A 15,838-nucleotide genomic window follows, 5' to 3' on the forward strand; every position below is an offset into this window, starting at 1 on the left:
CTGACAGAATGAGAACTTTGTGGATTGATGAGGGCCATAATGAAACATCAAAAATCCCAGATGAGCAGAGATACTATACATACATTTAGACATTCATATATAGCTTAAAGTTCTTGCAATGATACTTAATATGTTTGATAATATGATGCTCATTCATGCACAATAAGAAAAACATCATTTGTTAGAGTAAGATTTCGACAATCAAAAGTCCTACTGCTTCAGTTTAGTTTTTTTTGCCTTGGTCCAAAGATCACATTTTGTGAAGTTTGCACTAAAACTGTAGGCTGTGAAAACTTTTGAAGGTTTAAAAAAAGAAAAATAGTTATAATAATAATAGTGAAATTTGCAGTGCGGCAATATATGACATAAAACACAGGAAGCACTGCTACACCCTATGAGGTACCCACAGGTGGATTCATGATATGAGCTTGACATCCTCATTTTCTACAGTTATGGTATCCCACAGCATCACAAGCATTTGGAATTATTTCCAAACAAATTGTTTACCACAGAAGAGGCAGGATCACAATCAATGAAACAGGTATATTTGCTTCCCGCCATAGCAACTATAGACGAAACACAGAGATAAGTCTGCCGCGAGAGTAATGGAGGTCATTGCCCTACCACTGACAAGGCATTGAGCAGAGAATATCCCCTATATACAGTAATTCAAGTCCTACTGCAGGTCAGCCATTAGTGCAAAATAAGTTTGACAATGTTGTTGAAAGTTCCAACATGGGTCTCGGTGTCAGGGCTGAAAATAATTGAATGGAATATATCAGCCAAGGGTATTAAGGGGTTACACCTTTTACCTGAGCAGAGGTGAGGTATCCTCCATCAGGGGTTTCATGAATGCAGTGGCTCAGTGGCTGCAGTACACTAATGTCTTCATGCCAGGCCTGGTGAGCCTCCCTCTCACAATGCAACACAAGCCTATCATACACCTCAAGATCCTGGGGAGCCATGAGACTTCTCACCTCAGACAGCATGGATAACTGGTTGAAAGGAGAAAAGGACAGAGAGAGACAATCCAGTGTTTCACTTGGTCACAACTAATAACACCGACAAGAAAAAGAATGAAAATTCCTAAAATGCATCAATTTTTTTTGAGAACCATAACTTATCAGTGAACAGGAGTACAGGAGGCCAACTCACTATGAAAGAAATTATATCAGAAAGTATTCAAGTTTTGATGAAGAGAAGAGAGATAATGGATCTGAATCGACATGTTAGAATATTACAGTACGTTTCCTGAAAATATTTTTTTGTATTGTCATTAAATTATTGTTTTAAACATTCACTGGCCTCTAAGACTAACTTTTTTGCAAGTTATTGCTGTTTAGATAGGCTCTCAGTATATCCAGCAAGTTCACCAATATAGAGTTTCCTTTTCAATGAATTAATGAAAAGAGTGAATACTCAAAGACATGAACTACACTGATTGTAGTGGAGAGTAGTTTCAACCCTGATCAGTGAACATTCTCTATATATATATACATGTGCTCATAACCAAACCCCTAAGGAAAAACAGAAGCATAAGAATGTATACATTTTTGTATTTGTAGGTTGTTGGGTTATTCCCACTTCTTGCATATTGGCTACAGACTTCTGTCTGTTATGAAGCAGGGCCAACAACTAGTCCTCTGGACAACCAGTGTCTCAGCTTGCTTCAGCAAGGCTTGGTACTGCAGCAAGGAGTAGCAAAATTGCCTCTCTGTGTTTTTGAAATCTGTATAATTTAAAGTTGAATCAGCAGCTTCACATTGCAAATATTACACTGCATTTATTTGTGACTTGCACTGTTGAGCAGCAACATATATAAAGGTTGTTGGTTTCATCAGAGTTCCCTGCTTCAGCATCATCCTCCAACAGTTAGATGGAACCCCTCCCTTGCTATGCATGTTTTTTATAAAAACCCCTGATGCAATCCTAATAATCCACATCTGATCTACCATTACCACTACACAAAAAGGAAAATAATTTGAATTGCTATAGGACTCTGCAGTGAACCTGCAGCACAAGCAGGTTGGTCATACCTTTGCATGGGTGTTGAAAAGTTCAAAGAGAGCCATGGTCAAAGGCTCCACTCCAATGTGTCCCTCTTGGTATTCCTGCAGGTAATATCCCATTGTTTGCCTCTCTGGTTCTGTCAGCAGCATGTGGGCTTGTTGTTCCAGGGACACCTGAGAACCTGGTGGGCCCACACCCCTGTACACTGACGGCTGAAAAGACAGATGGGTCCATGTGAAAGTGAGAAAAGAGGGACAAAAACAGATATGGTAAGAGCTATCAAACGGTAGAACCACAGTAGTATGCAGATATGCTTTTGTGTGCAGGTTATTACCCTCCATTTCAATCCCACACACACAGGGGAGTAGCTAAGCGTATCACTCTCAGGTAAAAATGCACCACTGTAAAGCAATATTGGAAGTCAGAACTTGTTTGCCTTTAGGACTGCATCATTGTCGTAAGCAGCTCAACTAGGAAATAGTTCTTCCACTGTTGGTATACTGAGATACAGCAAAGTCATATTGCTTAAAGCTAACAATGGAAACCTTTACATGGACTAGGACACTGCCAGTGGGAAAAAGCTGCTCAAGATTTTCACTCCCACAAACCTTTGACTGTGAATAATGCAAAACAAAAAAGCAGTTCAACAGATGCCAGAAACAACGTGTTAAAAGCCTCCCATATGCATCTCATCATTAACATACAGTGGCGCTCTGATGTTGACGCTCCAGTAAAACACAACAATGAATAGGACCGCAAAGGGATGTTAATGAATAAGCTATTTTCTGTGCTTAAATATGCATTGCATAAATATGCATTGCAGTGCTGGACCGCTTACATTCACTATAAGAGAGTGGGAGAGGAGAGGCAAAAAAATAAGAGACAACATGGAGCAAGGGAAGCTCATATCTTTCTGGATTGAGAAATCAATACTTCTCTAGGCTTTACAGATTGCATTTGACCTTGGCCTTCTCACAGGCGAGTTACAAGGTTGGCTTCAATGAAGAAACAGATCACCCATGAGTGTATCTACTGTATATTTTAATAATATATTTAAGTTATTGTGCATCAAGATATTACATCAGACAGCTTTAATTGAATGACTTGAGAAAGACCTTCAAGGTTTAGTGCATGTTTTCTCTTTTTTTTGAGTTGCCCAGTGGGCTTTCCCAAAGATAAGCACAGTACATACTGTAGATAGAAATGAGCTGAGCTGAGGGATAGGCCACAAATAATAAACCATAAAAACAATATCAAACAGGGCAAACACTATAATAAAAAAATAGTGGCAATGCATAATAAAATAAATACAGAAGAGGACATAATGCATAGTAATCTGACTGAGGGTAAAGCTGCGTTGCCCTATAGCCTAAACAAGTATAGTTGCAATATGGTCAAAATCAGTAGATTTTCTCTAGAGAAGTGAAGCTGGATAGTTCATCCCGCCAATGAGTGATAGAGGGGGAGAGGTTGTTTTCCAGTGTACAGTCATACATTTCCTTGGTGCTAGACAGACTAGAGCAATGTATTTCTTTTGTCTATCCTCCTCTCCAGTGCCAAAAAGACACAAGTGAAGGGTCTGTGACTGTATCTGATGTAAGGTGCCCCTGGCTTGGGCAGAAATCAAATGAAGTGAATTTGATCAAGACAAATGTGATTTCTCAACACCCAGTGGGCAGTGTATCCACAGGCTTTGCTTCCAACATCAGAGTGTCATTAGAAATAATGCTTCTGTCTAAACAGCATGTAACCTCAATTTAATTCAACTTTTTAATAAAGAGCCAACTAACAACAAACGTTACCTTGAGGCACTTTACATACAGAGCATTTAGAGAAGCCCAACATTCCCCCATTAGCAAGCACTTGGCAACAGCGGCAAGGAAAAACTCCCCTTTACCGGAAGAAACCTCAGACAGAACCGGGTTCTAGGTGGGCGGCCATCTGCCTTGTGTTACCTGTGTTTACACTGTGGTGGGCTCCTTTGCAGAGAAAAAAATAAGGACGTTTGTCATTGATGAAGTAAAAGTGGGGTGGGGTGGCTAAATCTGTGAAAGTTTATTAGCTGCACCAGAGTGAGTGATGACTTTAACTAAAGTGGACACAACACGACAAATGACAATCACGATCACAGCACTACATCGTGATTCCTAGCCATTGAAAATCTCAAATACTTTAAAACATTTTAATAGATATAAAACACTTAATCTGAAGAATGCAAATCAAGGAAGTACAATTTTTAATTTCTAGCTATAGATAAGGCTCAAGGTTGCAAATTAACTAGCTGATTTGTCGGGATATTGCAATACACGACTTCTCCACTAGGTGTCTTCCTAGAGCTCAGTCCCCAGGTCAGTCACCTTACTGCTTCTCATTTCCTGCCAGTCATATCTGCCAGTCGGTGGCGCCACCAGGGGGGGGGGGGGGGGGGGGGGGGGGGGGGGGGCGCATTTACCTGATAACCTGTTTACAACCTATGACCCCTGATCTGGACTTGCGCTGTGGTTTCTGATTACCTGCCTCAGCACTATTGGAATGAATATGACTTAAAATCTGCTAAGGAAATTAAACAAAACTATGGGATAATTCACAAAATGCTTTATAATTTATTGTAACTACGAGAATAAGGTTATTACATCTAGATTGTTCCTTTAAATAAATCATGTTGATTTATTTAAAGGAACAATGATTAGCAGCTACTCCAAATCAGAATTTAATTCATTTTAAGTGACTTCAATTACATTTATCTTATCGTAAGTTGTTTGAAACTCCAGTATAATTTCACATCAGATTAAACACAAGATATTGAAATGACATAAGCTCTTGATTATAAAAAGAATATCCCCTACATGCATTAAAGGGCCGTCTAAACAATCTCTGAGCTGGAGCACTAATGAATAAACATCTCACCACCTCCACTAACATGCTGCTTTGTGATGAGAATCCCCATTCAAGACATTATCACACAAGCACTGAATCTGATGTCTGATAAAGAACACATTCAGTTATTATGAGAGGTTTCTGGAGAGAAGTGTCTTTTATGCAGTGTCCCTAATACATTCAACAGTTACCTAACAGGGCTGAGTGTGTGCTAGACACACATTAACATTCAATCTTAAATTAAGAAGCCACTAGGCTACAGCTGCCTGAGGCCCAGCATTTTTTCTAACCATTTCCGAGAAGAAAAAGCTGATTAATTTGTCTTTGAATCAGACTAGTTTGGCTTTCTGAACACATTACCATGTTGCTAATCTATTTACAGTGTCAAAGGAGCCCATTAGTAGAAGGGACAGTGAGAGAAGCAGGGGGGGTGTGAGCAATGTAGAGTAAGCCTGAAACATAATCGTTTCATGAGAGGGTTGTCATTTTAAATTAAATGCTTTTAATATTACAAGATCAGGGCATCTGCTTTTAACTTTCTGTAATATTCTGACTGATAAGCTGAAGCTTTAACTGCAAATAGCTTACATGAACCTCATTGGCAATTTAGTACATTTAAGTTCTACTCGGATTTCCTGTTACCCAACTGTTCATTTTAAATAACGTGAAAAATATCATTTACATAAACTGAAACAAGCATTATGTTGTCACGTTTACTTGGGGCAGCATGTGCTTTGTTTCTCATCAAGATTTTGTATAATGGACATCATAATGTTGTTGTTCCTGAACCGAGAGAGCTAACCCCCATGCTGTAATGTTCTAGAAAAGCATGACTGTTAATGGAGGACCAGATAGAACAAGCATGGACAATGAATTTGTGCGTATCATGTTTTTCAGAGGTGACACTCCTCAGTCTAATGGACTGAAAATATGGGAAAATATTTAATTCATAGACTGGAGGCGCCAGTCGGTCAGGCCTCTGATGTGTGTGCTACATTTCAAGCTAGGACTGGACTGCAATGTGATTATATCATTTAATTTATTTCCATGGCATTTTAGTAAACTAAACATGTCACTATATTGTCATATAAGACAGATGAATTGCTTAAAAATTCATAAATGACCATTCCTAATCCGATGTAATTCAGGAGATTAGAAGTTAGTTACCTAGAAGTTGCCTCAATGGATTTGTGTTGCAATATAGAATACTGAAAACATGTCTTCATGCATACAGGTAGGAAATTGAAAGGGTAACAATAAGCTGATATGCGTGGTTGCCTTCCTTACCTTTCCTAATGGTAGTGTAGCTCGAGCTGAAGATGGTCTGCAACAAAGGGAAGAAAGAAAGAAAGAAAGAAAGAAAGAAAGAAAGAAAGAAAGAAAGAAAGAAACTGAAAGGAGACCTCAACTAAAGTTATGTTTAACCAAAAAAACACAATAAACACAAAAACATATCACACTGAGTCAAGACAAACAAACCTTGCCTAGACTGCTCTACAGACAATGTGAGTTCATTGAAGTGTGGAGCTGACAGCCATGTTGGTATCATTTCCAAGGCAACAGCAGGCAGAAAAATGTATAACTCCCCAAATTCTCAGTTCCATTTCAGCTGGGAGGCAGAAGGATGAGGAATAGTAGTGGAAATGGGTTGTGTCCCAATGTGTTGCTTCACTGGTAAGCACAATAGAGCTGTCAAGCGTAATTCTCCAAAACAGGGACAGTTTTCCATGTTGTGGGCACTTCAAACAGACCCATTTTTGGCCACTGGCCTAAAATTGTCCAACATGAAACACGACTAGCTGATCAGGATTGAATTCTGTTATTAGAACTGAGAGGAAAAAAAGGACCCTTGGGTAAACCTGACATTTAGAACCAGAGCATAAAATTAATAATATAGGATGCATACAATTTTACTAAACTTTAACTTTAACTAATAGCTGGTGATGGTCTGTTTTTACAAATCATTATTGTGATGTGAAAGTTTTTCTTACTCCAACTTAGTCAGTTGATGGATCATTCTTGGGAATTCTTTTGACTGTCAAAAATGAATGTGGTCAACAAAAAGCTATGACTTTCTATGACTAACAACTTATTTACTCTACAATGTTGTTCATCACTAATTCTCGTTCCATGCATGATGTACTGACCTTGTACTGCAAGAAGTGGTGCTGACACTGGTATGAATGCTGGAATTGACAGTTGGGTTGGTATTAGAACTTGTGCTGGTTGTGGCCGTGCTCTCAGCTATGGCTTGGCTGCTGATCCACTTGGTCTGGTCAACCAGCGTTCGGGCATGGGGCAGCCGGCCCACACCCCTCACCCTCATCAGCAGGTGGCACCCCATTTTCAGGATGTGAACGGCCTCATCATGGGAGATAGTGACAAAGCTTTGACCATTCACTTCAAGAATCTGGTCCCCCACCTGGAAAAGAAAGCAAGAAACCAGTGGTGTAAGTGATGGGATGAGCATGTGACGTTTCTGGGTAGAGTGGGGCGCATGATAAGAAGTCTGGGAAGGAGAAGTGTCGCTTATTGCTCAATATCATCTGTAATGCTCATGCACAGACCAGCAGTAGATCAGTGCACCGGATGACAGACGGCAGGATCCCACCAGCTCAGAAGCCAAATGGCCCTGGCTCACGGTGATTTTTGATGTAGGGGTGTCTCCTTTTATCTTGAGAGGTGAGGTCAGAACTTTTACCCTGTGATCTGTGCATTTCACAGCCTCATGGTGGTTTACATAGAAATACAGCCTGTCGTGTTTGCGGGACCTATATGAATTTGGGGAATCTGTCTATTTTCTCTTATATCCTTCACCTCCCTTTATCTTATCTTGTGCAACACAAAACCTCTCATGCAGAGTTGTCTGTTCAGACTTTTATCACTGCACTGCTTCCTGACAGCACAGATTCACACTCAGTCTCAGAAATACTCTACACATGAGAATACAGCACTGAGTGGACATTCTTACCCTCTTGTCTGGGATATAACCACAGACCATCACATTTGTGAGGCAAATGTAGAACACCGTATGCTGTTTTGGCTGTTAGTGTGCTTGTCAGCCTAACGCTATTTGTTATTTCACTTTCCTCCTGAAAATTAAGAGTAACTAATTTCAATGAATGTTGTCAGTAACTCAGGAACTTTAGGCTGTTTTGCACCACAGGAACCAGGGAATGATAATCAACTTTGATTCCAGAACAGAAACATTGCTCCTTGTTCTCCCATACCTCAGTTACATAGTTATAAGAGACTCTGTAAAGTGGTTGTTGTTGGCCAAATTTGGCAACAGCATGGAAAAGGAACTGTCACCAGAAGGGAAGTTATGTGTTGTATTGTCACAGTGTAGACAACACCAGTCAAGTTTCCATAAAGTTCAAACCCCAACTCACTGAAGGAACCACGTGGTTCCTGCACAAGATAGTTACATGTAAAGTGATTGTGACTGTAACAAGAGCTGACTGTGTGAGCACCGATTCACTTGGTTTTGTATCAGGTCTGGGCAGAGAACCCAGTCTGGAGGATAAAAGACAATTGGCTATCACTGGGGTCAGAACTGTCCTCTCACAGCTCAAAGTGATTAGCTGAGGCCTACAAAACGCAGGGCTCTGTGATGTAACACTGTTGTAACATGGAGGGTGCATTGATTCCTTTATTCAGTGAATATCCAAATATTGCAAGAATGAGAGAATTAATCAGAATGTGATTGAACTCTTATATTGAGCATTGTTTGAAAAGCTGTTGATCAGGCAATTAAGGACCCGATTTAAAGACATTTTGTTCTGCCGCAAATTGTTGGATGAAAAGGTAGTTCATTTGTCGAATACAAAACCTCCAGAATAAATGAATGCAAGGACTTACTGTAAAATGTTTATATATTGTCAGTACTGTGCCGTATAGGAGCAAAAGCTCATGGCACACCACGACCACCATTAGTAAAGAATGGTGCAATATTTGTTCTGTTTCTGTGATCCCAGAGGAGAAAGAACGTAGACCTTACAGATGTAAAATTATTTCTTTTGACCAAAGACACCATGATAACCCACCCGAGATACTCTGTCTTCTCTGTGCAGTGTGTGAACGTGTACTGTGATGCATGCACTGCATGCAAATGTATAATTTTCTTATGTAGCAAGACCTTCAGCCACAAACAAGGAGTGTCAAATGCAAGGATGACCTGACAACATAAAATAGTCTGAGTTGACGCAGGGTGCCAGACACAAACATGCACCCATATACTGCCCAAATGCTGTACTGTTTGTTGCGGAATTTGCTGGGCGTGTTTCTGATCAGCCCTCTTGGTATTGATGACCGCATGTGCTTTTGTTTGGTAGTAACAAACTAAGGACACAATTCCCCTTTCAACACGATTTCTTCTAAGGCTCTATGAATAGTAAAATGAACAAACTATCACAATGATTTGCAGGGATCTGTAGTATGTTGGGATCCCCAGCCTAGTGAGCAGTGTTGAGAAAGCATGCCTGTATATGTTTTGCTTGTTGTATGCTTAAAACTCTCCAGAAACACATCACAGAAACACGAAAACTTGAAAATACAAGTATTGCGTCAGTAAACAAACATGAAATTATTTTATATCTAGAACCTTCCCAAGAAGTCATATCACTCCTTAAAACAATGCAGAAATCCTCCTCCTGTTGAAATTGGTGGCACATTTCAGCCATGTGTCTTACTGGGAAGCATAATAAAACCATGTTTTCTAGAAGTTTTCTAGTCGTCAATCCTCTCCAGGGAGGCTAAAAAGTGATACATTATTAAATTTTTTACCAAATCATTACACAAAACCTTAATTTGTAAATTACTTTTCAAGATAAAACACTTACTGGATCTCTACAGTAGTGACTTTTAGTGACAGTAGAAGAAGCCTTGACCGCTGGCCCTTAAAATCTCAGACAGGAGGCATGATGTCATGCCTCGTAGGCGGGAGAGAGTTATGCCAATGAGAGATGACTGGTGGCTACAAAATGATGCACAATAATTCCATTTTAGCAGTGTTATGGCTGAGAGAATGTTATAACTCCATTTCAAAGTTTAAAGGGCAGTTTTGTTTGCTGTTGTTTGTCTGGTGTCTCTAGCAGCATGTGTATGGTGCTAGGCTAAACACTACTTAGTGTGCCTGGGGAGCTTGCGAAGTAGTTTGTTGTGGTGAAATAAGTTATTCAAACATTTTTATAAAGCTTTTAATGGCTGTTTGGAAGTTGGTGTGTTTGTTGTGTGTTTGTGTGTTTTTGAGATGCAGCTTGTGTGTTTGGGTTATAATAGATTAATTTACATTTCCATATTTTATACTTGTTTACTTGTCTAGCAGGTGCTTGCCTGTTAGGCAAAAGCTACCCGGTTCGATTCCCGCCAGGATTGACGTCAGCAAGGGCATGCGGTCGCTAACGGTCCCAGCTGCCAAATAAATGGGCTCGGTTAGCCAACTCTCTCATGAGGCGCATCACAAGCCTGTCCCAGATGGGAGTTCGTGATATAAACCCACATACATGCTTGTTTGTGAAATAGATATATATCTCAATGATACACTCCTACAATATTTACAAGTACTAATAACTGTTTACAGTTTGAGGACATGAATATATGTTTTGCACTTACATAGTTAAGTTTTAGTCTAATGTTAAACAAGCAACATTCAGGGGGGAAATTAGTTATTGACTTCTCCTCACCTCAATTTCTGTAGAATCTCCCTAACTCACTGAGCCATAGGGGAAGAGAGCACCTGATTTGTGCTGACCATGATTATTCCCAATTTATACAGGACACCTACAAAATGTAGTATCCACGTTCAAAGACAACTCAGCTATCACACGGTATGCAGCAGGGGACTTTAAGCATGGCAAGCAAGCTAGGATATACTAGGAGACTCCACTCTTCCGATTCTTCATGTTGACCAGCTGTGTGATGGATCATCTGCATTATACTGCTTAAATGTTAAATGTGACAGCCTTTTGAGATGTAGAGTGGGAATCCTTGTTTTCTTTATTTTAGTTTTCTCATGTGTTGCATTTAAGAATTGGCATCATTTAGTCTTGTTTTGGTATTTTCCCAACCTGAAGTCCAAAACTCCATTTTTATGTAAAAAATACAAAAAACAAATGTCTAAAGGGCTGAGTTAAAAATTCTTTATTTAATTTTCCAAGAGCATGAAGAGAGGGGAGTCTCGTTTTAGATAGCGTCCTGGTTCCCCCTGTGCCGGGCGAAACAGGCACAACATTGATTGCAAAATTATGTTAAGTGATTGGAACAGTATGGTGTAGTGTAAAGTTACAAAGTAAAAATACTTTGTTACAAATCAAAAGTATTTTCAGGGAGTAAGCCTTCTTATCATCACCTGTAGTGTATGATTCAGAAGTTGGGCTCATTGATCGGTGATGAATAAACAGACCCATTATGCTGGGTGTGTAATGTATTTGTCCTTTTCACATAAAGGGCAAACTGCTATTTTCAGCAGCAGGAACAGTTGGCTGGTCTGCAGTGGTCTCCAGGTGATCACAAGAGTTGCTGTTAATGACTTGGGTAAATACCAGGGACTATCCAACATGAGCTGTCAGTGGTCCAAGGCCAGCCCAGGCCTTGAGCTGAATTTCAGAAATATCTCTCTGCCTGCTGTCATTGAATAAAATAAACACCATGAAGTCCCTGGATTTGTTACAGTGATTAATTTTGATTGATGAACTTTTGATTCTACTATGTCAGGTTCCTAAATTACTGTCACAATGTAACTGTTGTTATAGCGCCGCTAACAGGTCAATATTTCATTTGTTGCATAAGTAGTGAGTGCATTTTGAACATGTCCACACAGTTTAGTTACAGTAGACTAATTAACATTGACTCAACTTTGGCAGCCAATTATCATTTCACAATGGTGAGGAATATAAAAGATCAAACTGTGTGTAGCCTGTACAGATGGATACACACATACACACAATCTGAAAGACTTGGGTCATGAGTAAAGGGGATCTGTCCCGAGAGGCAGAACTGCAGAGATTTCATTCTGTGGAATGAGAAGTCAAAAGGGGGCTTATAAAAGACACACAGGGAACAAAGGGGTTTCTCATCAAAATTGTGTTTTGAAAAAGCATTCGCTGGTATTATTAATACTGAATTCAATTTGCTTTTCATTAAATTGTCTGCATCTACTGCAGTGTCAAGGCTACCTCTGCAAGGTTAGGAAACATTAACCTGACTCTAATTGAATGGATTTAGAGCAGATTCATTTCACTTTCCAATCGATATGACTGTGCCTTTCTTTCCCTTAACTTAATGAATATGCAAAATGAACATTCAGTCATTTTGTTGCATAAGTATAAATGAGAAATATGGCTTTCAGCTTGCCTGTTCAAATAGCGCTCTAGTGATGGATCTACTAGTTTCACAGCACTAAATACTGTAAAGAAAGGCTACTGCTGCTTTCCACTTTATAATAATAAAACATCCCCAGTTATCAAACATGCAGGGCAAAACCCGGCAAAGATGCTTTATTTGATCCTGTTGCAAAAAAACGTGTCTTACTGAGGTTGGATAAACGATTAAAACGTAGCAAAAGTACTTTGCCATAGTGTACAGTATTTTGTATGTCTCAATCTACATTTAAGAAAGACTTAGACTTAAAATTTGAAACCCCATGACAGTTGGAGCAACTGAGATTCTTAGAAATAGCTAGGCCAAAACTAAGGATGCTCTAAACAAAGGTCGAAATTAAACAGATGTATACCTTTGGGATGTGCTAATTAAATTACATTCGGATTATGCCAATTATACATCAGCACAAACTTGACATTTTGCCTCATATGGTCTAGACCAGGGGTAGGCAAATATTGGTACAAATATGGACAGATTTTGAATTTGACAGGAAAATATACTGGCTTGCTTAAGCAAGTGTGTGTGTGTGTGTGTGTGTGTGTGTGTGTGTGTGTGTGTGTGTGTGTGTGTGTGTGTGTGTGTGGACGAGCGAGCGAGAGAGTCCGGTGATACGTAGATCGTTGGTGGGAGCAATGTTACAGTTACGGGCTATGTATGAAGATATGAATGTACAGTGTGCCAGAAACTGGTGAATATAAAGCTGCGGCTGCAGAGTTACAGGCATCAACTTCAGCCCCGGAGTAAACATCTCCCCTTTGCTCCTCGACCACGGTCTGGGAGCCAACCAGGAAAAATGTCAACATAACTCTAAACTAGTGTGTGAAGTGGTGCAGATCAAAAACAACAACCAGGCCGACAAGTCTCAGTAAAAACAGACAGTCAAACCTGATAACAGAGGATACAAACACATGAAGCAATAATGTTATCTCATTCTTCTGCTGCAATATGAAGAAGTATTGCATCATTCATTTGCCTTGTCGCGCCCCTCACTTTGGGAATCACTGGATAATCCATGAGGAAGCCCTGTGCAAATCGGTATTACAGCTTGATCATGTAGTGTAGTCAGTCATAAAGTTTGTCAACTGCATGCGTTCAAGGGGACTTCAGCATCGTCAGATTCTTAAATTCCTTGAGTAAACTGATGCTGATCACCAGGACCTGCTTTACCACTCAAATGTCCGCTGGTTAACTTAAGTCTATGGGTGTGGGAGCTCAAAGGGGAGATTAGCTCATTTTTGGAGTCAATTGGGAAAGCTGTTGATTGTCCTGAGCTGAGTAACAAAAATTGGCTTTGTGATTTTGCTATTGAATGAATGAGCTGAACGTGAAGCTACAAGGGAAAGATCAATTTGTGCATAAAATGTACAAAAATGTGAGAGCCCTCTTGCCATTAATCAATACAAATTGTGCCGTAGCATCCCGGAAGCACACATACACACACATGGCGGGAGGTTGCACCCCTAATTGTTGGCCATGGAAAGACAGGGAGGGGTGCAGTTGTGAGAGGGAAAGTCCATGAGTCTCTTGTTGTTGTTTTGTGTGCGTTCCCAACCCGGTCATAGGTGTATAAATAGGGAATAAACTTGCCATTCTGTTGACATTAACAATGTCTCCATATTCCCTCTAATAATGACAGCATGTTGAACACGTTTGCATGTTGGCAATACAGAAATTATATAAAAATAAAAGAGGAAAAAAGGACAAAAAGTGCATTTGGTGAGCATTTGGGGAATGTATGTAATAGCTTCTACAGGTAATTTATGTAAGTTCACACTGGCCCGGCCTGTCTGTCAAAAATCATTGTCTAGACTAAAGGTCAGGGGTCACCCAAGTTCAATTTTGGATCACAAATTTCAACAGTAAATGATTATGACTGTTTGACGACAAGCAAAAAAGATCAACCAGACATAATGTACCCCATCAATCTTTTGTAAAACACATTGAAACATTACTAATTTATGACCACATTTTCATCAATAAAATAGAATAAATAGAAATCAATCTTTCAAAGTGAGTCAAATGCATGACTGTCCATGAGAAGGAAATCATAGGTTCAAATAAATGCACTGTCTGTGAAATGACCCCATGTTTAATGGTAAAAAGAAATATAACATATGCCCATTTTCCTTCCATTTTGACCAATGTCACATCAGTAGTACACAGTGAGGGTGGATGCCATTAACCACAAAGAGAGATGTTCAAGGAAAGGAAATACAGTCTCATTCTCTGCCTTCTGCATTCAATTTACCTGCAGGAATTACTCAGTCTGCTGCAGTCTCCAGACCTAAAGATGGACAACACCTCTCACCCACACACAATGAACAGTAGGTAAGGTAAGAGACCCCTGTTACTGAATGGAGGCACACTGGTGACACTTGAAGAGATAAAGATCCAGTACTCTGCATGGGCACCTCTTTCTCTCAAACTCTGCAAAGTAATTTCCCTCCTCTGCTTTCACCTCTCCCTTCATGAGCTCCATCACTGCAGTGTGACCATTCAATTATCCACGCTAAATATAAGTTAAAGAAACAGAGAAATCTGTCATGCAATTGCTGCATCAATGAGAGCATTTTAATGCCATCCAGGCTCATCTGTTTTGATCTTTTACTACCCAAATACATGACTTTTTTGTTTCTCAACGTGTTCCAATTAGTTTGAATGACTAGGGAATCAATCCACACATCGGGCAGCCTATTTTTAGTCCCAAGTAGAACACTGACATTATCACCAAAGCCACATATTGTTTACAGGTAGGAACCGCTGGCTTCTGTTCTTCTCGCCTCAGGCAGGTTGAATATAGGACAGAGTGAGAGTGGCCTGCTTGTTGAGGCAGAAATCTAACCTGAAACTGCACAGCAGAGGTCCTGCATGGATAATATATATTTTTTGGGTGAAGTCAGGCACATGAATTGGGTTGTAAGGCAGGTGGCAGATATTAGTGAGTAGATTTCAGCAATGGTCAGCCACTGGTTTTTGTTTGATACTATGAAAATCAAAGCAGCATGAAAGCAGAAACGATGTTCATTGTCATAGACTTCTTGTGTTAGGTTTCAAATCTTGGCGAGTATATTTTCATAAAATGAATTGAAATGAATGATATAAATATAGATCCATTTAGCTTTTATCTATTGATTTGATGTAATTGGGGATACAGCTTTATGCATTTATTAGACACAGGTTCCCTAAAAAGCATCGATCAGTATCTTGTGTGACCACCATTTGCATCGTGCAATGAACACATCTCCTTCCAACACAAAATTGATCAAATGGTTGATTGTTGCCTGTGGAATATTCTCCCACTCCTTTTCAATAGCTGTACCAAGTTGGTCCAGAGCATCCCAAACATGCTGAATGGGTGACATGTGTGGTGAGTATGCAGGCCATGGAAACTTCAAGGAATTGTGTACACCTGAATGGCACAGCAATGGTCCTCATTCTCATCACAATATCTCTGTGCATTCAAATTGCCATGGATAAAATGCACTTGAGTTCACTGTCAATAGGAATATGCTTGCCCATACCATAACCCCACCAACACTGTACATGTTGTCAGTCATCCACCGTGTAGAGC

General features: G+C 39.8%; 1 protein-coding gene across 1 annotated transcript in view; it reads right to left on the bottom strand.

Annotated features, from left to right (window-relative positions):
• The window catches only part of whrnb (whirlin b), a 56,016-nt gene that overhangs the window by 13,995 nt on the left and 26,183 nt on the right, over nucleotides 1-15,838 (bottom strand). The window contains 4 exon segments of the mRNA XM_076165124.1: nucleotides 813-995; nucleotides 2,037-2,208; nucleotides 3,797-3,812; nucleotides 7,063-7,309. Of these exon segments, the coding sequence (XP_076021239.1) occupies nucleotides 813-995; nucleotides 2,037-2,208; nucleotides 3,797-3,812; nucleotides 7,063-7,309 (618 nt within the window).

The sequence above is a fragment of the Genypterus blacodes genome, unplaced genomic scaffold, assembly GCF_046128005.1.
Source record: "Genypterus blacodes isolate CSIRO-AG114 ecotype Tasmania unplaced genomic scaffold, CSIRO-AGI_Gbla_v1 ptg000141l_1, whole genome shotgun sequence".
Classification (NCBI taxonomy): Eukaryota; Metazoa; Chordata; class Actinopteri; order Ophidiiformes; family Ophidiidae; genus Genypterus; species Genypterus blacodes.